This window comes from Zeus faber, assembly GCF_960531495.2.
Source record: "Zeus faber genome assembly, chromosome: 8".
Lineage (NCBI taxonomy): Eukaryota > Metazoa > Chordata > Actinopteri > Zeiformes > Zeidae > Zeus > Zeus faber.
In genome coordinates, this window is record NC_137195.1 from 23525783 (window position 1) to 23552405 (window position 26623).

Below are 26623 nucleotides of genomic sequence, written 5' to 3' on the forward strand. Positions count from 1 at the left end.
GCAGTAGTAGTAGTTGTAGTAGGCGCAGTGTGGCAAATGGTAGTTGGGCTAAAGTCCTTGAAAATGCAGTTTTATAACTTGTTTGCTTATTTTCTATTGAATTCTATGCAAATACAAAGTTCACTGTTGCTATAGCAGCATCAACAGAATCCTATGAATCTACACCTCGAAATGTAATCACACACAGGAGATGAAACTCATGTTTTGAAAAATATATGTATTTTAAAAAAGATACGTTTTAAATAAGGCACACATCCTATGAAAAGCACATTCAACACTATTCAGTAAATCAACCAGTTTCTTTTCCAACATCCGGGGATGGATTGTTCAGTTTATAAAAAATGTCAAGTGAAGACCTGAGGGCTGTTCTAACAAACAGAAGGAATACAAGACAAGCTAGAAAGGTCATCGTAAACATGAAGGAAACTATCTTCAGTGCGGAAGCAGTTATCAAGACATCCTTAGGACGCAGCTCGGGAACGTAAAGTAGCAAAGGAAAAAGAAATAATAAATGAAATCTGACTGATCTGAGTATTTCAATGGTTAGGAATCAGCAGTGTCCAGTTCATCTCAAATATATATTAAAAAATGCTCCTGAGCATTAAATTATGTTCATCCACTGAAAAACATTTAAACAGTTTGCAAATCGTTGATCTACCGCTTTAAGGGACTCAGACCTGCCAAGAGCTCGATGCGACTTTGTCCAAGGAGTTTGTCAAAGTCGGTGTCAGAAGTCACTTGGACCAAAAAGGGTTGGACCCTTCAGCTGCTGGCGCGTAGGGTCAGTTCACTGGGAGACGGGGGACAGCGACTGGGCGGACTGGGAGGAGGCCGAGCCGCCTTCTCTGGCCTTGGCTCGGGCCAGTTTCTGCCGCAGCTCCCTGATGGCCCGGATCAGCTCGCCCTGTCCAGAGTCCAGCCGTGCCCGGCCTCGGTCCAGAGGGACTGGAAGGAGGAAGGAGCGGTGCAGGTAAACAACCAGTGAAGCAGGGAATATGAAGACCTTCGGGGGCGTTGAAACTCCTTGACACAACGCTTTCAGAACAATAAGGTGCCATTTACCGGACTTTTCGTGCCACATTACAGTCTTCCCAGTGGTACAGGAATGTGATGAAATGAAATTCAGACAATGTCACGTGTTGAAATATTAAGTTGACCAATTCATATTCATACTGATAATAGGGTTCCTACACATTTTCCATTTCAAAATTCCATACTTTTCCCAGACTTCTCGGTGGATTTTTCAGACCCTATTTGACACCCGAGTAAAATCAGCTTGATGTTTATTACGTAAATAAATGGTTTTAAAATCCAACTGTTAACATGTTTGTTACATTCTGACTATGTATGCCATTATGTTGCCAAATAATTGCCAGACGATTGCAGCTAGATACTGTAGCCCGTACAAATCAATCAACACCAAACCCAGATACATTCAACCAGGGATTGTCGAGCCAGCCGTCGTAAAACTTGTATTTACCTATTGTGGTCGCCGCCCAAAAAGCAAATCAAACTAATTGGCTGCTACCTATACTCATCATTTTCCCTTAACCCTTATTTGGGAATAAATATTATATTATTGTTCCCCCCATATTTGTTGTCTCTTTTATAAATGACAACTGAAAATGAGTTGAAAAGAATTTTCACGGCTCTTCTGTGCAGCTTTGTGTCCATGGAAACACCAATGAATACAGCCATAAAGGTAGGGTTTCCTGACGTCCGTTTACTCTTCTGGTAACGATTACTGCACGACTCATAAATGTTGAAAGAAGCTTAATATTTGGTTATTTGTGATGCTATGTATATATGCAGTTCAAAGATATTGCCGTATTTTCTCTCAAACTAAGTTGGTTGCGGATGTCCAGATTTGGTACAGTCATAAGGAACTTGGGGCAGAGCTGTTTTCGCAGGCTGTGACCTTCAGGCGTAGAGGCAGCTCAAGCTCGCTCTGGCCCGTACTCTGCTTGTATGATCAATTTATTATTTATTTACAAATTCAGGATTTTGTATAAAAAAAAAATAAAAAATAAAAGAGAAAAGGGGCAATAGTCTGTAAACACAAGTATTTTACTTATCCAGACCTGGAAATGACTAAAATCAAATTCTATACTTGTGAATACTGGGTAGGAACCCTGTAATAATTACGATTAGCAATTTCATTGTCTACCAACTGCAAAAGAGCCATCTATTGACACCGAACATTGGAACATTAAAATTCACCTCGTTATTTAGTTTGCTTCATCCCAACTGAAGGAAATGCACCTTATTCCCCATTTTATTTGTTGCAACATTTCTAACTGCCTAATTGCCTTAAAATTCCCCTTCAATTTGGATGGAAACACACGTCACCATTTTACGATGAGGAATGATTGTGAAAGCTCTAGTTTGAATGATTAATAAGATGATAGGACCTGAAAAATCTTCACCGTGGGACATTGAATTTCCAAGCAAAAAATGTGATAACATATTGTTACCGTGGTCCCCTATGATTACCAGGTAATACACTCCAGCCCAAACCATGGAGTTCATTTGCATCCCAGAATCCACTCACAGTTGGTGGACGAGGTATCTGTAGGCGACTGGCTGTTGAGACACACCATGTGACTTTCCGTGAGTCTTGGGGCGGTGGAGGCGTTCTTACTGCTGTGGAACGCTGAGGCCGCGCTGGTCGTCACGGTGTGGACGCTAGAGACGCCACCGGGTCGGACGGGAAGTTCTCTAGTGGAACACTGCGGCTTCGGCCTCACTGGCTTCTGATCCGCTGAGAGAAAACAGAACTCTCAGGTTGGCATTTTTATGGGAAGAAAATATATAGGGTGTGTGTGTGTGTGTGTGTGTGTGTGTGTGTGTGTGTGTGTGTGTGTGTGTGTGTGTGTTACCTGTGTCTGCTGAAGACAGGGGCAGCTGCTGCTGCTGCTGCTGCTGCTGTAACTGGGCCCTGGCGCTCACCACCTCATCCCACTGGACGACACACGTAGAAGCAGCACACAAGTCAGAATCTGACATTTAGTATCGGATTGTGCTAGTTAGACACGCTCGATTGCTAAAATTCTAAAACTTTGACATTGAAATTCACCAGATACTGTATAACCAATCAACCGTCAAAAGTCATATCATACATATCATACATATCATAAACCCGGGGTCCACGACCCCTTGGTTGTCTGTGGAGTTAAAGGTCCACAAATTCTCTTTAATGTCAAAATAATTTTTGTGAAAAATATAAAAATGTATTTCAGACAAAAACATTATAGTGAGCGAACTCCAACCATTAACACTAGAACAGCTGCCTTTTATTCCAGTTATCAGCTGAAAGCCGCAGCTTCTGACGTTATGTGTTTGAAAATCTTCCATCTTTGAGTAACAATCAAAAAGCTCTGCTTTCTCAGGGACGTACTGTGTCTCCGTGTCTCAAGCCCTCCAAATCTCGTGACCTGTCACTCAGAAGAGGAGTTAGAAATGACAGCACCATCTTTGTCGTTGGAGGAGAAAAAATCCCACTCCTATCTGAGCAACCCATTAAAAGCCTGGGGAGGCAGTACACTGCAGAGCTGTCTGATAAACAGATGGGGAAAACCGTCATGAAACAGCTCTCTGACGGCCTGACAAGGATCGACCAAAGCCAACTTCCTGGGAAGTATAAGGTCTGGTGCTACCAGTTCACACTCTACAGGAGGGTAATGTGGCCCCTGAAAATGAGTGAGATCCCCTCATCGACCGCAAGTAAGATGGATGGAAAAGCCAATTAATTCATCCGAAAGTGGTTGGGGCTGCCACGGTGCCTATCTGAAACCGGTCTCTTCGGGAAGAACACTGCAGCTGCCACTGCAGTCCATAAGTTTGGGCTACATGCAGGAGAAGACCAGACTGGTTCTCCAGCTAAGGGAGTCCACAGACCAGTCGGTAAGGAACGCAAACGCCAAGGTTCGAACCGGCCGTAAGTGGAATGCCCAAACAGAGGTTGACCAAGCTGTCGGTCAGCTGCAACACCGGGAGATCGTGGGCAGAGTCCAGACAGGAAGAGCAGGGCTAGGATGGGGAGAGGCGCCACGCTTCTGGTCCAAGGTCAACGGTAAGGAGAGGAAGAAGATGGTGGTGGCAGAGGTGACGAGGATGGAGGAAGATCGCTACAAGATCAAGGCTGTGTCGCAGGGCCGACAAGGAAGCTGGACAACCTGGGAGGGAGTTGTTAACCGGAACATCAGTTGGTTGGACCTGTGGAAGATTCCAAAGGCAAGACTCAGCTTCCTCATTCGCTCAACCTACGACACGCTTCCCTGTCGCCGCCTTCCAACGTAAGAAGGCCAAGTACTCAGAGTTGGCTGCTGAGTGCCGGGAGGCTGGCTGGAAGGCGGAGGTCGGATGCCGAGGGTTTTTGGGGTTGTCAACCACACGCCTCTTGAGGGATGCAGGAGTGACCGGAGGGAGGCTAAAGAGGGCAACAAAGGACCTGGCAGAGGAGGCTGAGAAAGGGAGCTTTTGGCTCTGGCTGAGGAGGAAGGATAGGTATATGGGAAAGAACACCTAACCCCAGACAACAGCCGCAGGGGAGAACAACTATCAGCAGCAGGGGGTGACAGGGAGATGTCCCTGTCACTGCTCCGCCACCAGGAGACGTTCCAGAACTAAAGGAGTGAAACGTTGGTGAATGGTGGTTTCTGGCTGATGACCCTGCAGCTGACCCATGGGCACCGGAGGAGGTGTGACAGGCAGCAATGCCCAGCAGGTGATCTTCCTGTACATTTACCGACAGACATAACTGGTGCATGGCTGATAAAAACACATAGTCAATGGTTTGTAATCTTGTATTGATATTATGTATGCATTTAAATCCCTATTTCCGATTTGGGAACCTTTTATTCTATTTGAGAAAAAAAGAAAAAGGTGGATTTCACTCTATTCTTTTCCCCCCACATAGACCAGTCACACTCCGTGAGTAGTCTATTAATGGAACTAAACTAACGGAAATATATCGAAATCAAAAATCAAAATACACAGGAAATATAAGCATCATAACTGAGTATAATTTGGGTACCACAATAGTTTAACAGGGAGTCTCTGTTGTGTTTACTGCAGCTAAATGACTCCAGTTATTCACACCGTAGCCTCCTCATAACGAGGCCAATCACATGGTGTGCGAGCTACTAGGGCTAACTACATGCAGTATACAAAAAAAGTCTTATTAGGATATAGCCCTTGAAATGCATCATCTCATAAAGTTACCGAACATGTTTACCAACTAGAGATACACCGACTGCAATTTTCTTGGCCGATTCTGATTTCTGATCTTTTTTTAAGAGTCTGACTTGTCGATTCAAATTTTTGCTGATTCGGATTTTCATTCAATGGCATGTTCATAATAAACCCTTGACTGTTGAATAACTTTTGCATTGTCGTCCAATCGTTTTGAGTTTATATCTATGATCGGAGAAATCAAATGTTCTTATCATTTGGTCTCATTGGGTATATCTGCTGTACGTCAATAACAAATACATCACGTGATCTGATCACACTCAGGTGATAGGACAGCTGCACATACAGACTACCGCTGCAATTTTCAGTTGTCACAATAGTAAGATTGCTGATTTTGACACTGTGTGTTGACTATTGTTCATTATTCACTATGGAACAATAATAGAACATGAAACTGTCCCTGAGTTCCAATATGCAACCTGTAACTCTCACTGAGTTTTAATAGAACATAACATATGACTACCATGGAAATGTCCAGTTCAAACCTTAAATGAAAGTTTTTCACTTTTAAGTACAAATATACATTTCTATAATATTATATGGTACTTGCCATTCCAAAATAAATAGCAATCATTGCACAAAAAAAAGTAATAGTAATAAATGACCGACTCTTTTCACTCTCGTTCACTGGAACTCACTGTGTATTAAACCAACTGAATCAAATGGAACGACTTGTTTTACTGAGCGACTCGTCCAGAACAGAGTCTCAAAATTAGAGTCAAACCTTTCATCACGAGAGGAGCTCTGCTGTGACAGTGATAGATACGCAGTCTGCAATGTTAGAATATTGTCGGGCAATAGATAAATAATTGATCTATTTTTCTTTGTTTACCTTAAAGTACCTCCAAACAGCCGACATTTTCTTTCTTTCGCTCTTCTTTTAGCGTCAACTACGCAACAACGTTACATCACGTTGGTATCGGGTTTGAGTATCGGAGCTTTTTTACGAGTACAAGTACATGAGCACTGTATCGGGGGTGTCAATTTGACTGGCATAGAATGGGTAAATATATCTGATCAGCCAGTCACCGGTCATGGCAGATCGATCGGTGCATCTCACGTTTCACATGCAAAACATTACAGTCACATTTTTGTGCTTGATTATTTCTCTCCCACTTCCCATTTTTCCTCAGCAATGCAGCGTTATGCCTCGGTGGATAATAAATACCGCTGCGCTCAGGACGCTGTGTATCAGTGGATGTTGAGTGAGTGAGAAGAGAGGGAGAGGAGGGGTTACAGAACCACGAGCACAAGGTCGCAGCATCTGGCCCAGTCCGAGGGATTAAATGTACGGTGTTGTTTTGTATTGATCGATTTCTTTTTTGCGTCGTTTCAGCTGGCATTTAGAACCTGAGTAACCTGATTGGTACACAAAATGCGTGCAGGTTGGCAGGTCTGAATAAGGCATTATAAATATATTTATAATGCCTTATTCAGACAATATTATTGTTATAGGCCAGGCTTAAAATGCAACACAAAGTTAAAAAGATAAATAAATTAAATAAATAAATAAAAAATCAAGGAGCTCCCTGCTCTGTTTCTTTATCCGCCAAGGGGTTCTTGGGCTGAAAAGGGTTGAAGACCCCTGTCACAACAGACAGACATATATATATACTGTATATCTGTCAATCTTCAGGTCATTATCACGAAAGTCATTTCTTCCAGGTCTTCATACCTTCCTGCCCTCCATGTCTCTCAGGGTGTTGACCAGCCTGTCCTCCTGCACCAGGGTTTCCCTCTGCAGGGCCGCCAGCCTCTCCCTCTTCCTCTCCTGCTCTGCGTCCACCTGCTCCAGCCGCTCCGCCACCTCCCTCTCCCAGTGCGTGTCCAAACCCAACTGGCACGCCTCCGCCAGGGATTCCTCCACGGCCTGTGCAAAGTAGGACCAGGTTGTGAAAGGCTGGCGCGCGGCATAGATGACACAGGAAACGTCGTTATCTTCTTGGGCAGGCTGCATAACGCTAGGCTGTGATTTATACTGAGAGATTTGTTAAGCCTAAGCTTCAGCACACAGTGTGAAGTTGATTTATCTATTTGATTCAAAGATCTTTATTTGTTCTGCCAAGAAACTTTGTCTGTGGGGCAGTTACCTTCAAAAGCACATAGCCATACCACATTACACAATATAAAAACATTAAAAAAATAAAAGGAAATGGATAGAGAAATATAAAACAATTGTCTAGATGTCTAAAAATACATATAGCTTATATTTGGCTTTATGGATGAAAATTATTTACACTTAAAAGCAATAAAAGCGACAATGAGTGACGGCTGAACCTTCTTTAATAGTAAATAGTAGCAAAAGTATAAATAAATAGTAAAAGTAACTTCCCAGCAAATTATATTCACTGTTGATTGTGGGTAGCAGGGATGCAACGGTACGTACGGTGGGCTTTGGTTCGGTATGCATCACGGTTTTGGGGGCACAGTAAGGCTAACGCTGTTTTTATAGTAGTCTGCCACAAATAAGCAGGGTTACGCCCTGTGTGTATGAGTGTGGGGGAGGTGTCCAGGATAGTGGATAATTCAAATCTCATTTGAATTGGAATTGGAATTCATTTATTTTCGTTAATTATTTATTTATACAATATTTAAAAAACGTTAAAAAAAATAAATGAAAACGGTACTAAAGTTAGTTATTTTTGTGTATGACAGGTATAAACAGTGTTCTTAACACAAAATAACATTGTGGTGTGGGCATGGCGTGGTCAGCAGCCACACCTGACCTATTTGATTAGATCCGGCACCTCTGCACAAGCTGCAGAGCTGTGCCTCAAGCTGTGAGCTCCGCGTGTTCCAAACAAAACAAATGTATTATTTCTTTAGGGCTGTTCCCAACTCAGAATTCTGTCAGTCGAATCAGATTTGCAACAGTGTTACAGTGTTTTTATTTTACGTCTCGTTACGGAACAAAACAAGTGTGTATGGAACGAAACCATGCATAATGGGAACACTTTCTCCGTGACTCTCTCCCCGATCCCCCTCTCTCCATGCATTATGTGCAGAAAATAATTGTAATGAGTCTACGATTATTTTTTTATTATTATAATAATATTATAATTATTATTATAATTATTATTATTATTGTTGTTATTATTATTATTATTATTATTATTATTAATAATAATAATATTTTTCTTTTGTTTCATTGTTTATTTGTTCTTTTTCCAATGTAAAGTGTCCTTGGGTTTGTAAAAAGTGCTATATAAATCCCAGTAATTATTATTATTATTATTATTATTATTATTAGGAGTCGTGCCCTGTTCCTCCGTGCCCTGTCCCCACACTGTTTTTAGTCTTTATTTGGAGGAACAGGGCACAGCTCTCCGTGTTGCTCTCCGTCAATCAGGAAGCACCGAGAGCCGTGTTCACATCCGTGTCTGGACGCTGACGATTCACATATAAAAATATATTTATTTACTTATTTAGAATTCCTCAATGAAATGTTATCCCTGTGCATTTAGTAAGCTTCTATCTGTTTTATCCTGTTACTGTAATGCACACTGACTGACAAAAAAAAACAGAAACGACTGTTCGACTTGAAGAATCTCAGTCGACCGACTGGTTTCCGATTGACGATTTCACTTGTCGACTTTCAGGGGGCAGCCCTGTTATTTTTTATTTACACTTCCTAATTGAACAAAACAAAAAAGGCCCGTGCGTTCCATGCCACATCACGCCCGGCAGCTTAACCCCACCACCTTCTGGACTTCTACAACGATACCGTAATACCGCGGTTTACATGTGCATGTTGAACTGCAGGAGACGCACGGAACGCATCGATAACGTACCGTTGCATCCCTACTGGGTAGAAAGCCTTTCAACACTCGCCTGCAGGTTGGTCTCCGTGCCGTGGATCTGCCCTCTGCTCTCCTCTTCGTCTCGCTCGGCCCTCCTCATCCTCACCTCCACCTCCTCCTGAACCTCCCGACCCACGCGATCCTGCTCTTTCAGCAGTTGCTAAAGGGGGAGTTCCAAAACGTAGAAGTGAGTCATCTCAGCAGGGACGCAGGTCCAAATATAAGCCGGACGGATGTGAGGAGCTTGGTACCTGTTCCAGCATTTTCCTTTGAGCCTCCAACTCCATCTGTCGGATTTCCAGATCCTGCACTGCTGCCGCCATCTCCCGTTCCCGCAGATCCATCTAGAGCAGGGTTACGAAGGACATAGCACAGATTTACAAGTGCGCAGTCTCAATTATTTTGCAGAGATGGCCCTTGTGGTGCTGGAGCTCCGTACCTTCCTGGCGATCTCCCCGTCCAGCCTCTGGATCTGTGAGGCTCGGAGGTTCTGCTGGTGATGGAGGAAGCGTCTCCGTGAGGCGTCCAGCAGCTGCACCTCCTTCACCTTCAGCTCCCTCTTCATGGCCGCCAACCTGGGGACGAGCCCGCGCCATCGGGACTTTGTGTCAGACGGGACAGCGGTCTCCAATACCTAGCTTGGATGTTATCTAATCTATTTTTAATAAGAATTTTCACATCTATAGCTATAACTCCTGTAACTTACAGGAGACATTGGACCCTCCATATACCAGGAAATCCCGATTCATTCATGTTAAAATGTACACAAACACATGTTTCCAAACTCTGGGAAAACTGCCATAGTGGTACTTATACAGAAAGGATGCGTGACCTTGAAGATTTTGTTCACATAATTTATTGAAAAAAGAAAATTGATATTCTTAATCTTATTCTTTTTTTTTTTATATCTCAAAGTTGCTTTTACACTCTATAACGTGACAAGCCCTGAATTAGGACTAAGTGAAATGTAAATACGCATTTTGAAATCCATAGTGTCACAATAGTGAATTGGGAAGATTTGAGATGTACAATTCCACAATTTTACATTTTGAACATGCGTGGGTGGGACAATGAATAATTGTCCTTGTGGATGCAGGGACAGTATGTGTGTGTTGTGTGTGTGTGTGTGTGTGTGTGTGTGTGTGTGTGTGTGTGTGTGTGTGTGTGTGTGTGTGTTTACTTGGTCCTCTGTTGTGTTAATTTCTCCTCCTCTTGTGCCAGGATGTGTCTGCGTTGCTCTTCCGCCTGCTGCAGCAGCTCCTGCTCAAAAGCACTTCAGTCCATCAAAAGCCATTTCTTTCATTGGTTTAAACAAACAGAACAAAAACAACAATAATACAATCATACAAGTTGAGACTGTACATAAGCTGTTGCCATCTCTTCCATTTATAAATAACTGTAGCTTGTTCTTCCGACCAACATAAATCATGTAAAATATTATCAATATCAGGGGTCATTCTTGCATTACAAAATGAAATTCAAGGACTTTCAAGTACTTTTTAAGCACTATTTTCCATTTTCAAGGGCTTGAAGCAAAACAAATATAATCTATTCTCAAAGTGAGCTTTATTAATTTAAATATAATATAATCTTAGTCTCATTGTCTATCATTTATGGCCACAGTGTGTACCTGCTGAGCGTAGTAGGCCTCCTCTGAGGCTTCACGCCGCACACAGTCTGCACGCAGCTCCAACACCGCCTGTCTGGTGAGTTAGTCACACACACACACACACACACACACACACACACACACACACACACACACACACACACACACACACACACACACACACACACACACACACACACACACACACACACACACACACACACTTCAAATAATAAAAATACTAGCCACATAAAGGAAGACAGATTACGTAAACCCTAAGTTCATATACATTTTAGTGAAATATTTAATAGTAATAAAATCAATATGCAGGGATAGGAAGTCCTAAAACTAATGTACGTAACTTTACGTTTAAGGTCCAATCCATTACTTCCAACATAACAAAAACAAATTCCTCACCGTGGCATCCCTAGTCGGTTTACTGAATTATGGAACCGGTTTTATAGGCCCCAAACCCTATGGCGCCCACCTACCTCTCTCGGAGGTACTCCATCTCCTGCTGCCGAATCTTCTCCCTCTCCTGGCTCTGGTACTCCACTATTAACTGTGGGTAGTGGTTAAAGATGGGGTACTGGCCCTTGGTCAGCGGGGTGAAGTCAGACAGCGTGTAGCGGGGGTGGACGTCCGCCGGCGTGGTGTCCATCAGTCGGTATGCCTCCTTCAACATGGCTCCCATGTCCAGGTTGTTACGGTGGTGAAAGAAATACTTAGTTGGAGGAGGGGGCGAGAGAAAAGATTCATGGAGTTGAGATTGAGAAAGAGAAACAGTTTAAGTTTATGTTGGAAAAAACACGTGGTATAAGGTAGGTCTGATGTTTAATACCATTTTGATATCTAATTAAACTGACAAAAAAATGAATTATAGCCTCATAGTGTGACAGATAATTTGGCTTTTATATAAATTCATACAACTAAGAGCAGACAAAGAAACTTATAGGGTGTAAATTATCAAACAAAATTATTTGACATTTTATTACCTTCAAGCTTCTACAGTCATTTTTTATAGCAGCCAAACAGAAATTGAATGGAAGTAAATCAGAATCTGTTTTTTTGGCCAAAAACATTTCCGTGTGCAAGGAATTTTCCAGGTTAGGATTAGCGCATTGCATTGCTGGAAAAGACAATTAGCATAAAAAAAGCTTAAAATTCTGCAAAAAAGAAAAGAAATACAACTACACGAAAACATCGACATACAGAATATACAAAATGTGATTTAATGCACACGATAAATTAAGTCAAAAGGCAAGTATAGATGGATATTCTGTGCATTAATGACGATGAATGAGTAGCTATAACTTATAACTTGTTATTACTAAAGCAGGTGAATTGAAGTTTACATCTCCAACTTAAATAAGTGGAGGTATGAAATGTCACAGTACGGTAATTACCAAAACATGGCGGTCTATGTATATTTAATATACATGTCCTTATTCTTCCTCTCCTGTGAATTTGAAAGCCAGAGGCTTCACCCCATGTATTTATTTTTATTATAGAATATTTACGAATTGAATATATAGAAAACAAAGGGTGAAACATTAATACCTGAAATACCATAGACCGCAGTGTTTTGGTAATTGTTCTCCGTGGGCTCGTGACACAGGGAAAAGCTTCAGGTTCAGTATTTTTACAAAATAAACAATAATCAGTGCTTGGATTATGTGTTTCCTCTCAGCAACTTATACATTTATTGTTAAAAGAGAGCAACAGGAGACACAATGTAGAACGATATCTGTTTCCATGATTAACAAGAAGAGAAAAGAAGAACCAGCCCACCCCAGAACATGGACGCACCTCAAAGTCCTGCTTCTGGGAGAGGAGGAGCAGCGGCGCCCGGCAGCAGGTGACATAGGCCACGCAGGCCATGAGCAGGAAGCACGGGTGGTTGGAGAAGACGTTGTCGAAGAGGCGGAGCCACTCGTCGCGCGTCAGCACTTCAGAGAAGAGCGTCTCCAGCAGCGGCCACACGTAGAGCTGGGAGCGAGAGTCAACCAAAGCACTCGTTGCTGAAATGTTCCTTTCCACATTGGATCAAAAAAATCCTCGACTTCATTCAGTGCCTCAGAAACATGAAGCCCCCCAGTCTATTGCAGTGCCACTTCACACCTCAATACACTGGAAATGCACCACATAAAAAGTTATTATTACAGTGGAAGCTGTGATCTAAATATGACTTTAGAGTGAGAGTCTCTTTCCCTGAGTTTAAACTTAAAGCAGAATTAAAAAAAAAAAAAAAAAAAAAAAAAAAAAAATGAATACTGAGAACTGCATTCAACTGCAGTTTAATGAAGGTTGGTGAAAGAAAATATATAACTCTGTTATCCTAAAGTATACTTAGTAAAGCTAGGATACTTTTTATGTATTTACAATTAATATTCTAAAGTTGCGTTAAATTGAAACCACTTTAGTTGTACTTGTGTGTTTGAAGTTGTACTTAAGATGTGCTTCAATACAGTATATCAAAAATATGTTTTTTTTTCACTTATTTCTGGTTATTTTTGATGACCACCTTTTATCCAAAGCACAGCTTAAGTTAAGTTTGTTTTAATATACTTGTATGTATGCCCTTAAACTAAAAATGTACTTAAAAATAAAATAAAAAAGTATTATGAAGTAAATAAGACGTTCCAGAAATGGAACCCATAAAAAAAAACAAAACAAAAAAAAAAACAGTACTGCTGTTTACCTGGGAGGTGATGCCGCAGTCCACCAGGTGCTGCAGGAGCTCCTTGTCGTGGTGTGCCAGGACGTTCTCTGCCAGGCTCAGCACGTTCATGGGAGGGTTGGGGAAATACTCAAACCAGTGCTGGCACCAGTTCACTGCAGCAGCACAAACAGAAACAGAAGGCGGGAGGCACTTCAAATTAAAGGTGAAGAAAAAATTAAAATAAAATAAAATAGATGAACGTAAAGGTCGCATGGAGGTCCCTCTAGGTTACATTGCCATGCGAGATGTCGCGTCTTGGATTAAAGTTCTTCTACTTTCCCTCTTTTCCTTCATGAAAGCAGTTTTGGTCGGTTTCGAAACTGTACCTATCACCGTGGCCACCACCTCGAAGCAGAGGAGGGGGTTGTTCTGGAAGAGCTTGACGAAGGGGAACGCCACCAGCGGGAGGTAGTCCGCCTCCCCAAAGATAGCCGCCCAGTGGGCCAGGGCAGACAAGATCCTGAGCAGGAGTGGAGGGGAGTACGGGTCAAGTAAAAGTGACAGTGCAGTGCAGGAAACTAATATTTAAAAGGCAAAAGGCAGCGGCAAAACAGAAAAGTCTTCAGCCCTGATTTAAAAGGGGTAAGAGTTGCAGCAGACCTGCAGTTTCCTGGGAGTTTGTTCCAGATATGTGGTGCATAACAATCTGAACGTTGCTTCTCCATGTTTAGTTTTGACTCTGGGGACAGAAAGCAGACCTGTCCCAGGCGACCTGAGGGTTCTGGATGGTTCATGACATAACTGAAGATCAGGAATGTATTTTGGCCCTGAACCATTCGGTGCTTTATAAACCAACAGTTGTATTTTGAAATCAATTATTTTACGGACAGGAAGCCAGTGTAAAGATCTGAGAACTGGAGCGATATGATCCACTTTCTTGGTCTTAGTGAGGACTCGAGCAGCAGTGTTCTGAATCAACTGCAGCTGTCTGATCCATCTTTTAGGGAGACCTGTAAAGACACAGTTACAGTAGTCTAGTCTACTAAAGATAAAGGCATTGACAAGTTTTCCCAAATTCTGCTGAGACATAATTCCTTTAATCCTAGATATATTCTTAAAATGATAGCAGGCTGACTTCGTAATTGTTTTAATGTGGATGTTGAAATTTAGATCCCAGTCCATGACTACACCAAGATTTCTGGCTTGGTTTGTGCTTTGTAACATTACTGACTGAAGCTGAACACTGACTTTTAGTCGTTCTTCATTGGCTCCAGTGATCGTATTGGACTATAGTCCCCTGGTGATATGGTTATGTACATCTGTGTGTCATCTGCGTAATTATGGTAACATATTTTGTTGTTTTCCACATCTGAGCCAGTGGGAGCATGTAGATGTTAAACAGAAGAGGCCCCAGAATGGAGTCTTGGAGTCTCTGCATGTCATTTTTGTCCGCTTAGATGTATAATTACCTATAGACACATAGTAGTCCCTGCCCTTAAGTAGGATTTAAACCAGTTTAGTACTGTGCCAGAAAGACCCACCCAGTTTCCCAGTCGGTCTAGTAATATGTTGTGGTCAACATATTACATGCAGCACTGAGATCCAGTAATACTAAGACTGAAATTCTGCCACCGTCTGTGTTTAGATGGGTGTCATTGAACACCTTAACAAGAGCAGTCTCAGTGCTGTGGTTGAAATCCTGACTGGAAGACATTAAAACAGTTGTGTACTGCCAAGAAATTGTTCAGCTGCCGAAAAACAGCTTTTTAAATGATTTTACTTCAAAACGGGAGGTTTGATATAGGCCTACAATTGTTCATTAGTGAGGTGTCTAGATTGTTCTTTTTTTAACAGTTGCTTGATGACGGCTGTTTTCAGGGCCGGTGGGAAGAAACCTGAGAGAAGAGACGTGTTGGCGATTTGTAGAAGATCTGAGGCCATGCAATTTGAATTTTTTTTTTCCAAAAGGCCTGTTAAGATGTTGTATCATGTCCTCCAAGTTTTTATTGTTGACCGGATCAAATTGTGTCATGGTATTTGAATAGATTTTTAGTGGACACAGGGACAGCATATATCCTGTACCCGATATGGCGGAACTAACTGCATGTCTAATTTTCAGAATTTTGTCGGTGAAGGAGGCGGCAAATTCATTGCAAGCCCTGGTGGATAGAAGTTCAGTGGCTACTGAGACAGGAAAGATGGCTAGCCTGTCGACAGTAGCGAACAAGGCACGTGCATTGTTCGTTTTTGGCGATGCTGTGAGAGAAGTTATGAATGTGAAGTCTCTCTTTATAGTTGCTGCGTTCAGCTTTTCGACACCCTTTTTTCATTTCTTTCCAGCCTGGCATTTCTCCGTGGAGATCTTTTCCTAACAGAGAGACCAGCCTCACCTTATTGGGTGGGATGGCATCAATAACATATGTCATTTGTAATTTAAGAATTGATATTATCTACAAGCTCACTGACTGAGACCCAAGAGAGAGCGGGTGTGGGAGAGAGAGCCTGAATAATTATTTCACTGGTGAAGATATACCAGTAGATACACAGTGATATACCTTTTTGCAATGTTTTTTTATACCTCTGTTTGAACATTTGTGTGCACGGAGATAGTACACTCAAAGAAAACACAGCAATGATCAGAGAGAGCAACATCAGTCACCACCACCTTAGAGATGTTCAGACCCTTGGAGATGATGAAGTTGAGAGTGTGGCCCTTGTTGTGTGTGGGCTCCGTCACATGCGGAGTCAGTCCATAGTTATTAAAAACACAACAGTTCTTTGGTCTCTTTGTCCTGGGGGTCGTCAACATGGATGTTAAAATCACCCACAATAACTACACAGTCAAAGTCAATGCATATCATAAACAGCAGTTCAGTAAAGTCATCAAAAAAGGTTGCACAGTATTAAGGTGGCCTGTAGATATTTATGAACATAGCCCGAGAGGAGAAATTAAACTGTAGAGTCACAGATTCAAAAGAAGCAAATTTTACATAAGATATGCTTTCCTTGAGGGAATGATCAAACAGAATGGCAACTCCACCTCCTTTCTTATGCACTCTAGCTTCACTCTTCAAACTGAAGTTGGGAGGGGTTGACTCTATTAGAACAGCTGCACTGTTATCTTGGTCTAACCAAGTGTCGGTTAAAAACATAAAATCAATGTTGTGCTTGATAATAAAATCATTAATCAAAAATGGTTTTCTTGCTAAAGACCTACCGTTTAATAAAGCTAGATTAGTGTGTTTAAAGCATTTACTGCCCAATTTTTTGGGGACAAGCTATGGTTGACGAGGAATGGATGCAATCTGTTGAATTTGCTGAATGGGTTGGGTGCGTCCTCTATCTTAGCAGATTCACCATTATTTTTCTATTACTGCTAAAGACAGGAATAAAGGAAGCTACCTTCCCACAAGGCCTCGGCTTGTCCTGGGAAGAGTCATGGGTGCCATTAGCCTTGCAGCCTGGACACAGCACATATCAGTGAGAGCTTGCTGTATTTTGTACACAAATAACTGGACACGCTGTGCTTTTATCAGGCTGGACATTGTTACTGTGACAATTGTGCCAATGGTGGAGGTGGACGCCGAGGGGGGTTTGGAGTAAAGAAAATACTGTCAGTGATCTCCAAGAGGGGGGCGGGGGCAGTGACTAGAGAGGAGAGTGACCTGGATGAGGTTCGGGGGAGTGAAGAAGGAGCACAGGCGGTTGTTGGCGAGTGGTGGTGGAGACTCCTCTTCCTCTTGGCTCTGACCCTTGTGCTTAAAGCTCTCGCACTGAATGGGCGATACATGCAATAAGCCACGTGTTCAGAGGCAACAATCTTCTGAACCTCTCAACTCCTCTTCTGAACGGCGGTAGAGGGCCAAGATCAACACCTCAGCATTCAAGGAGCTGACTGTGTTCAATAGCAGTACTTCAGACTGTTGTTTCACAACATCATTGGTCCCTATGTGCACGATGATGGTTGTCACAGTTTGATGTGCAGCCATGATATGCCGAATGCTTTGTCATGTCAGAGACCACCATATCCTTGGGAAAGCAGGGTATTTTGGTCTTCTTACTGCACATGCTTCTTATATCCTTTACAGCAAAGTCATCCACAATCAGAGTTCGGGGCCCAGTCGTTAGCTTTCCCTCTAGCCCTTTACTTTCTGAGTTGCTGTCTTTACCTGGCAGTGTGAAGATGAGAGGTTATCGCAGTCATCAGACGGCGATCCAGGGTCCTGCAACAGTGAAACAAATCTGTTCTCCAGTTGCACACTTGGTTGTTGGGGAGGTTGGTTGCTAGCTCTCCCTTTGGCAGCTGTCCATGGTTGTGTCCTACCAAGGACGGGGGTTGAAGAGGCCTGGAGGATAGGCCAGCCGGACGCGTCACAAATTTCAGGGCGCTGGGCTCTGCCTGTTAGTCGTCCTCTCATTTCCCAGGGTAATGATTTAATGTTAGGTTTAGCACCGAGAGTCCCAGAGTAGAGATTAATTACCCGGTACACAGCCCTCCTGTTTCTTGGTCGTTTAGTTGGTGCAAATTAGCCGTGTGTTAGCATTATCTTGTCCACTTTTTTGAGTCCAGGGTTAAAGGGGTGTCATTTCCACATAGTCCATTGACTTCCACGTTCACTTCTAACCGGTGAATTCTGGCTTCCAACACTGCAATCTTCTGTAGAACTTTGTGGAAGTTGTCAGTGGAGAAGGAGGGCATCTTGCTGCTAATTAGCTTAGTTTAGCTTTACTGAAGTGAGGGGAAGCGTGTCCACTGTAGCCGCTGCTGGTAGTAATCCTTTATAAACCATTGTAAAATAAGTGTCCAGTTGTTAGATGGAGCCCCTGTTTCTACTTTACGCTTCGCAGCAGGATAGAGGTACTGAGACGCTGAAAGAATAGAAGCAAAGCATAGAGCAAAGCAGAGAGCGGAGAGCAAAGCAAAACACGTCTGCTCCGCATGAAGGACAGACGACAACCATGAAGGAGAGAGAGATAAAAGTCTTTTTTTTTGTAAAATATGATCAATTTTTGAGTATTAGGACCATCATTTTTTATAAAGAAAATATATATAATGATATTCCGAAAGGAGATGTTCAATGTCCATTCAATTTGGTGAAAGCTCAATCAAACACACAATAAGAGATACATTTTTGGCATTTATCTGGAAATTCTTTTGTGTGCAGGGTTCAGGGTCTGCACTCCATAATACAGTAACCCATTTCTTGATGACACCATGAATAACAAATGATGATCGAGTTGTGACTGTAATGGTAGGTCACTCCTTCCAGATCAAAGATAGAAAAACAATAGCAAACCGGGGATTTTGGGACGTCGTTTTTGAGTAACTCTGTCAGCTTTCACGTCTCTACGGCTCACAAGACTTTGAGAAAATTATAGTGTATTGAAAAACTGACTTGAAACCTTAAGGAATGTTCCAGGGTGAGAAAATTACAACATATTTGATATTAGCTATATGAAATTGGGAGCCTGTGCGTGTGGGTATGTACCTCTGCAGGCCCCTCTGCAGTTTGTGGCTTTTGATGGGGTATCTGTCGTGGAGGGTGAGGAAGGCCGCGTGCAGCCCTTTCTCCGTCAGACTGCTGTAGGCGGCGTGGTTCTCTGGGAGGCACAGGAGGGAGCGCCAAACGAACATCCTGGAATACACGTCACACTAATTACGTAGGTTTTATATACAGTACATCAAGAGTATTTCACGGTGATGGAACAGCCTGAACCCCCAATAAAAGTGACGGTATATCACCTGTACTTCGCAGGGTATTCTCCAAAAGCCTTGAGTAACGCCACCAGTCTCCTCTTGTTCAATCCAGCTGGAAGTTCATTCTGTTCAGAGACGAAGGGAAAGCCCAAAACCTGTGTTAGCTGTGTGTGTGTGTGTGTGTGTGTGTGTGTGTGTGTGTGTGTGTGTGTGTGTGTGTGTCCCACCTCTTTGTCCTCTGCCAAGGACCGCATGGGCGTCCTGGGGACCTTGGTCTGCGTCTGCCCGCTGGCGCTTTTGGCCACCCTCTGGACTTTCTCCGAGCCGACCTTGACCCTCACGCCGGAAGAGTCTGGATGGGCCTCCCGGCACGAGACCACCGCCACCTGGGGTGCAGGGGGCTGCCGTAGGCCACCAGAGCGGGAACAGGGGTTTAGGGAAAGACCTCACATTGATACAGTAAGTCCACTATGCATTGCCATTACCCACTTTTTAATATAAAAAAATAAGGACAGTAAAACATGCAGCCCAAAATTAATACATTTGTTGCATTAGTGATATTTAAATATTGCTCTTACAGTCGGAACCAGAACGCTGCACGTGCGTTTAGAGACAATGGCGAAGCGAATTAAGTTGTTGGACTGTGGGGTGAAAAGTTTGACTAACCCGTCAACATCACAAACGAGATAAATCCTGAATGGAAAACAAAAAGGAAATTTGTAAAGTCTTGGGAGGCTAATCTTATTTGGTGCGGCTGACAAGCTAAAGGACAGTTCAGGCATGCAGGAGGTAACATTTTCTCTATTATTATTCTAGGCTAATTTACACTAACACCTTGGAGATGAACGTCTGATTTTAGTATGTTATATAGTAGGGCTGAACCCAACTCACAATTTTGTCAGTTAAATCGAATTTAGCTGTTCAATATGAAGATTTGACTACTTGCCCCCCCCACCCCCCCCAGTTCTGCGACACACTAAACTCCTATATCAGCCTACATGAGTCTCAAGTTTTACCTGTAAAACTCATGTTTTAATACCTTTCTTCTGTGATGTAAAAACTAGAGATTTCCACACAGTCAGAGAATGTCGACGTGTGCATCCTGCTTGTAGTTCAGTTCTAAAATCCCAATGTTCCACTGTTCAGCTGACACCACTGTCAGCCGCAGAGTCAATCACAGTGGACAGCAGCAGGGCAAAGTTAGTTAACTAAAACTAAACTAAAACTGAAAAAGTGAAAACTAACTGAAACGATAATGTGTATTTATAAAGCTTAAATAAAAATAATACAGGAAATGTCTGTAGTTTTAGTCTTAACATATAGTCGTAGGGCTGTACCCATCTCAGAATTCAAATTGGATTCGGCTGATCAATGTGAGTATTCCACTATTTGTCAGTGTGTGTGTGTGTGTGTGTGTGTGTGTGTGTGTGTGTGTGTGTGTGTGTGTGTGTGTGTGTGTGTGTGTTTGTGTGTGTGTGTGTGTGTGTGTGTGTGTGTAGGAACTGCTTGAGTCCCGCTCACTGTGAATCTCAGACACAGAGAGCAGACGAGAGGACAGAAGCAGTGTGACCAGAAATTACAGCAAAACATAACGACATCAAAAATTTTTAAATGTGAGCTATTAGGAAGACAGATGGTCAACGCCAGATTACTTATTTATGGCTAAGGGAGGCCAATTTGTATCTATAATATTAGAATTGTGTTCTTTTTAAAAAGCCATGGTATCTAACTTCCACACACCTTGTTGACCTCCTGCGTGAGACTCTGGACGCTATAGACATTGATGCTGCCATTGTCCACCACTGCCGCCACGTGGCGTCCGTTGGGGCTGACGCTCGCGGTGGTGATGGCCTCGTCGTGGGAGCCGACGTGGAAAAGCAGCTTGCAGGTGTGAACATTGATGAAACGCATCACACCGTCCTGACTCAGCACACCCAGAGTCTGCACAAACGAGAGAGGCATTAAAGTCAGGCCGGGTTTATTTGGTGTTACAGCCTGGGAAAAGGACTTTGCATGGCCAAAGTCGTGCCAGAAAACCCAGTGGAGAAAAGGAAGAAACCCAAAAGGAACGTGTCATCCCTTCCAGGCGGGCAGTGTTGAGCGGGCGGATAAGTGATGATGACAGGCAGCATCAAAAAATGCAAAATCAAAGAATCTTCTATTAGAATCTGTACTTCCCAATTCAATCTTTTGATGAAATCTTGCTTTGATCTGTATTGTGACTCTTTGAGTTTGTGATTTTACTTCAATACTTCAAATTCCTGTTGTCTTTTTTTGACTTCCCAAGCACATTCTGCTGCACTTTCCCCCAATGCTTCTGCTTTTCATCTTCCATCTCTGGGTGCATTGCAATGACATTTCACTGCATATACGTCTGAATGTATGTACAGTATATGTATGTGACAAATAAACCTCTTAAATATTGAATCTCTGTCTCTGTTGTCCATAGAAATCCAGCAATAGCGAAAGGCTGTAATATTCCAATTGATTAAGGAGACAAAAACATATCAAACAAAGTTGCGCAGAGTATGCTGCAGGAAACAGGCGTTATTTGAAATAACACATTAACAATACTTATTACACCGCTCTGTGGAATACTCGATTCTGATTGGTAAATAGTAGCAATCAGTTATTTCTGAATAATGGCCACTGTCTGTTAATAATCACTGTTGTCATGGGCAACCACTTCTCCGCCTGGTTTCACGTCCCAACACCAGCTAGTGGCAACATCTACAGTAGTGGTGCTACATAGAAACCATGGAAGGACTTGAATACAAGAATGTGTGGATATGTCCAATTTTTAAATTTCACCAATTGAAAAAAGAAAATCTTAAAACTAGGCATTCTAGTTATGAAATCAGTAATCAATATTCCATCCGTAGTTTTCTTTTATTTAATAAGTAGCCGAGTAATAAGTGGGATAATGTGCAACCAGAAGGCCATTATCGCAAATTATCCCTGACATCTTACATTCTAACACACAGTATAAACTACAGATACATATACTCCCCTCCATCACTGCAGGAGTGGAGGAGAATAGAAAAGATTATACAGTAAAAAGAGCAGGACGGTAAATCCTGGGTCCTGTGGGTTCACCTGGCTGGCCCCTCCGTCCAAGCTGTCGGGCAGGAACTCCAGCTGTCGCACCGTTCGGACCTTGGGCGGCATCTGCACCACCCGCACCAGCTGCCCGCTGTCCAGGCACCACAGGTGGAGCAGGTTGGAGCGCCCGCCCGCCGCCAGGCTCTTCCCATCGCTGGTGACAGAAGGAAGGAAGCAGGGCTACAGTTTAGCAATGGAGAGGGTGTTACTTTGCCCTCATTTACAAATTTAAAAATAAAAAATTAAATAAACTTGGCCAGTGGGTGATTTGAACGGGCAATTTAAAAAATATATATATATTTTTATTTCGATACAAAATTCCCCAAAATATTTCAGACTCAAAACAGTATCAATCTGACTATCTGTGCTTTAATGTAGTTTCAGGTGGTATTTTATAGTGAGTTTTGTTGATCCATTTGTCTACCTTTTTAATGGGCTACCGCAGTGTTTTACAGTCTAGATTCTAAGGTATTTTAAAGATATTGTCTCAAAAGTTTTATATTTATTTAAGATCAGATAAATTAACACTTTATTCGTCCCAGGAGGGAAATTCAGGTCTTACAGCAGAAAAAAATCGTGCAGTCGAGAAAGAGATTTAAATTAAACACATACAGACGTGGACATAGAAAGCAAAGCAGAGAGTTGTCTGAGGAGATCAGAAAGAAAATTATAGACAAGGATGTTAAAGGTAAAGGCTGTAAGACCATCTCCAAGCAGCTTGATGTTCCTGTGACAACAGTTTCAAATATTAAGAAGTTTAAGGTCCATGGGACTGTAGCCAATCTCCCTTGATGCGGCCGCAAGAGAAAAATCTACCCCAGATTGAGCAGAAGGATAGTGCAAATGGTAGAAAAAGAGCCAAAGAGGTACAAGCTGAACTCCAAGGTCAAGGTACATCAGTGTCAGATGGTACCATCCATCGCCTTTTGAGTGACAGTGGGCTCCATGGAAGAAGACCCAGGAGGACTCAAGTTTAAAAAGAAAAATATAATAATATAATAATAATAAAAATCCAGACTGGAATTTGCTAAAATGCATATTGACAAGCCACAATGCTTCTGGGAGAATGTCCTTTGGACAGATGAGTCAAAACTGGAGCTTTTTGGCTTTTTTTCACAGACTGATTTATATAAAATATGGAATAAACAATGATGGATGCCAATCACTTTTGTGAGTTTCAAGTTATTTCAGAGAAAATTGTGGGTTATTTTTTCGTCAAAGGGTACCAACAAATTTGTCACTATGCTAACTGGTAGCACAACACTACTAAAACAAAGTTACTGACTGCGTGACGGCGAAAGCCTTGTAGGAGACCCTCGGCCCCTGCTCGGGGACGGGGAGCTGGTATTTGCAGGACAGCGTGTCACTCTCCCACGCAAAAATGGAGTCGTCGCAGAAACAGCTGAGGATGGTGTTGCTGTGAGGCAGGAAAAACACCTGGGAACAGCGGAAAAATAAATGTTTTTTCAGCCAAGCTCGTGTTAAATTTTATGGACTGCGACACAAAGGAGGCATAGCTTGCGGAGCTAGCGGTTCTGTCCGACAACTTGACGGCGCCACAAACTTCCTCGCCCTCATGGGCCGGCTTGTTTAGGCAGCCAGTCCTTCCTGCCCTACCTGCTTTGCTGTGCTCCCTCCACCTCACCTGCATCCACCTGTGGAGTTCTACTCTTCTAACTAATTCAGGAATTCAAGCTCATCACTCCCATACTTCTCGCTCACATAGTATGCCTATGTTTGCTGTACACCTCGCTGGGAGTGAAGAGCAGGAGAGCCCAAACCAAACTCAAGCCAAACTCAAATGATGCATAATAAATAAAGATAATTTGTTGTCTGTCAGCAGAAGTGTAATAATCTGTAGATGTGGCAATCTGATTTCAAACAAACTTTAGATGTTATTAAGGAACAGATTCATGCAAATTTCATTATTTGTTCTCGAGATCATTGGCTGAAAAGCATCATGCTTATGCTTTTCAGCCAAGAGTGATAAATGAGTGATGTGCTCACGTAATTAGTTTGGTGATTTGAAATTCATAAACATAAATAAAGAAAACCCACATAATCAAACTCAGAAGAGATAAGACAAGTTACTACTAAACCTTGTGATTAAAGCGTTCATTTGCCAAAAGCACATTTAAACCGCTTTATAAGCAACAATGTCGTTTTGCAGGATATGCTACATTTAGGCATGGTTATATTTCCTCTACTATTATTTTCACCAATAATTCTCTCTCTCTCTCCCTCCCCCTACCTAGAACTGGACTGGAAATCTAATGTACCATAATAATGATCTTTCTATTTTTTTATTTTAATTTATATATGTTGAGATTTTCATTGGGGGTGACAAGGGTGGACAGGATTAAGAATGAGTACAGGATGCTGCGGATGGAGCTGCCAGGCAAGAGGAAAAGAGGAAGGCCAAAGAGAAGGTTTATAGATGTGGTGAGGGAGGACATGCAGGCGGTTGGTCTAAGGGAGGAAGATGCGCAGAACAGAAGGTATTGGAGATAGATGATCCGTTGTGGCAACCCCATAACGGGAGCAGCCAAAAGAAAAAGAACGATTTATATACCCTTATCAGTCCCACAACGGGGAAATTCGCAATTTTTCTGCATTTACCCATCCTAATATCTGACACATCTAGGAGCAGTGGGCTGCTCTAGGAGCAGTTAGGGGGTTAAGTGTCTTGCTCAAGGACACATCAGCATGCAACCTTCTGCTTACTAGATGACCTGCTCTACCTCCTGAGCTACTGCCACTGGCAAGAAGTAGTAGTATATTTTGCAACATTCATTTTGGGGTGTTATGGCAAATATAACATTTTTTATCCCGTCTCTCCAAAAGCACGTTCATAGCATTTTCAGAAATTAACTTCTCGTGGTGAACCTCACCTTCTGGATGCCCACAGACTGTCTGATGTTGAGCTTCCTCTCCCGGTGGAAGGTGTCCAGGTCCCACAGCTGCGCCGTGTCCGATGAGGTGCTGATGGCATAGCGCCCGGAGCTGTGGACGGAGATGGACGACACCGCGCCCTCGTGGCCCCGCATCCAGCTCACCATCTGCTTGGTGTCTGGGAGGAAAGCAGTTCAGTTTAACAACTTAAATATTAAATATTAGGATGGTTATCTACCTTCAGGGTTTTTTTTTGTTTGTTTAAGAAACTGATTGCCTCTGGAAAGAACAGCATCAGACCTTTGTCAAAGCATTTGATGGAGTAGTCAGCCAGGGCCACCAGGAACTCTGTGGTCCTGCGGAGGTTGAAGGCGAGGGCCGTGCAGGCCTGGCCGGTCTTCTGCACTAGACGGAACCTGCACCAGGGGGGCAAAAAGAGATTGATGACAATTATAAGACCCTATACAGATGATGATGATGATCAAAGGGGGAACAAATGGAAAAAATAAATTAAATAAAAAAGTAAACACAGGATGTACCAGTACTTGCCTGTTTCTACTGATGTCGAAGATGTAGATGTTGCCGTGTTGATCTCCAGCAAGGAAGGAATCTCCGGTGGAGTCAAAGGCCACGTGGAGAAAACGCACCGTCTTGGAGTGTTGGCCACTGCGAACGACGGTCACCAATATACTACAAACATTCAGGGGAAAAATATAAATTATATGACCCATTTACAAATTTAATCTCCATAATATACAGTAAGTATTATCGGTAGGCACTTTGTACATGTTCTGTTTTTTTATATATGTTTTCTTTTATCTAATATATATTAATACATTCTACAATATCCTATAATATAATAAATATTTTTCCTGATTTGTTTCTTGTATTCCTGCACCCTGTATTCTATTTTGAATCTGACTTTTTTTTTTTTTCCCCCAATCTACCTTCAGTCAATTTTTAGTTTTTCTTTATTCCTGCCCGCTGTAAAGCACTTTGGGGCAAACCTGCTTTGTTGTCCTAAATAAAGGCATTGACGATACTTTGTCATAGAAATCATAAATAATAATAATAATAATAATAATAATAATAATAATAATCTAAATCAGAAAAACTTATGAAGGAATTTGATATATATCGAAAAATATGTACGTATGAGAGGATTTTTGATTTCGATTTTTTTGGGGGGATTTTTGCTACAATATCCTATACAGTGATAACAAACACTATGTCAATATTCATGATTAATTAATCTTCAATCTTCAGACTGTATGTATCTACAGGATTAGTACAAACTCTACAGATCTGGGACAGGTTGGCAAAAGTTGAACGTCGGGGCAATTTCTTGTACAATTGTTGGTATTCAGAAACTGTGAAATATTTTACAGTTCAATTCGATGTCCTTTCTCTATCCCCGGGAATATACAGCTGTGACGACATTTTAGAGACAACGTCGTCAACACGCAACAGGTCCCAAGGCAGCAACATTACAAGCCATGCTTACCCTTTTCCTGGAGCGGGCTTTCGATGCCATAATTTTCCTTCCTCTTTGTTTGCTATGTCCGTCGCTTGCATTTTAAGAAAGGCGGCGCTGGGACCAGAGAAGC

General features: G+C 42.3%; 1 protein-coding gene across 1 annotated transcript; it reads right to left on the reverse strand.

The window, feature by feature from the left end:
* Nucleotides 1-660: 660 nt before the first annotated feature.
* Nucleotides 661-26606, reverse strand: tbc1d31 (TBC1 domain family, member 31). The gene is made up of 23 exons (XM_080005855.1): nt 26521-26606; nt 25566-25706; nt 25317-25432; nt 25016-25194; nt 23410-23561; nt 22119-22278; nt 20763-20963; nt 19250-19423; nt 19068-19147; nt 18814-18960; nt 13711-13844; nt 13364-13497; nt 12472-12651; nt 11154-11386; nt 10684-10756; nt 10234-10313; nt 9493-9628; nt 9305-9397; nt 9085-9213; nt 6929-7123; nt 2880-2961; nt 2552-2761; nt 661-945 (listed from the first exon to the last, which is right to left on the reverse strand). The coding sequence occupies exons 1-23, from the start codon at nt 26589-26591 to the stop codon at nt 788-790; spliced, it is 3258 nt and encodes a 1085-aa protein (XP_079861981.1). The 5' UTR covers nt 26592-26606; the 3' UTR covers nt 661-787.
* Between the last annotated feature and the right edge of the window lie 17 nt (nt 26607-26623).

What these genes read in the sequence shown, in the direction of transcription:
- tbc1d31 (XM_080005855.1), bottom strand. Translation starts at nt 26,591, where the DNA reads ATGCAAGCGACGGACATAGCAAACAAAGAGGAAGGAAAATTATGGCAT. An exon ending in TGGACGGAGGGGCCAGCCAG is followed by an intron (nt 20,964 to 22,118) that starts GTGAACCCACAG and finishes TCGTTTGTGCAG; the next exon opens with ACTCTGGGTGTGCTGAGTCA. An exon ending in CCCAGAAGCAGGACTTTGAG is followed by an intron (nt 11,387 to 12,471) that starts GTGCGTCCATGT and finishes CCTCCAACTAAG; the next exon opens with TATTTCTTTCACCACCGTAA.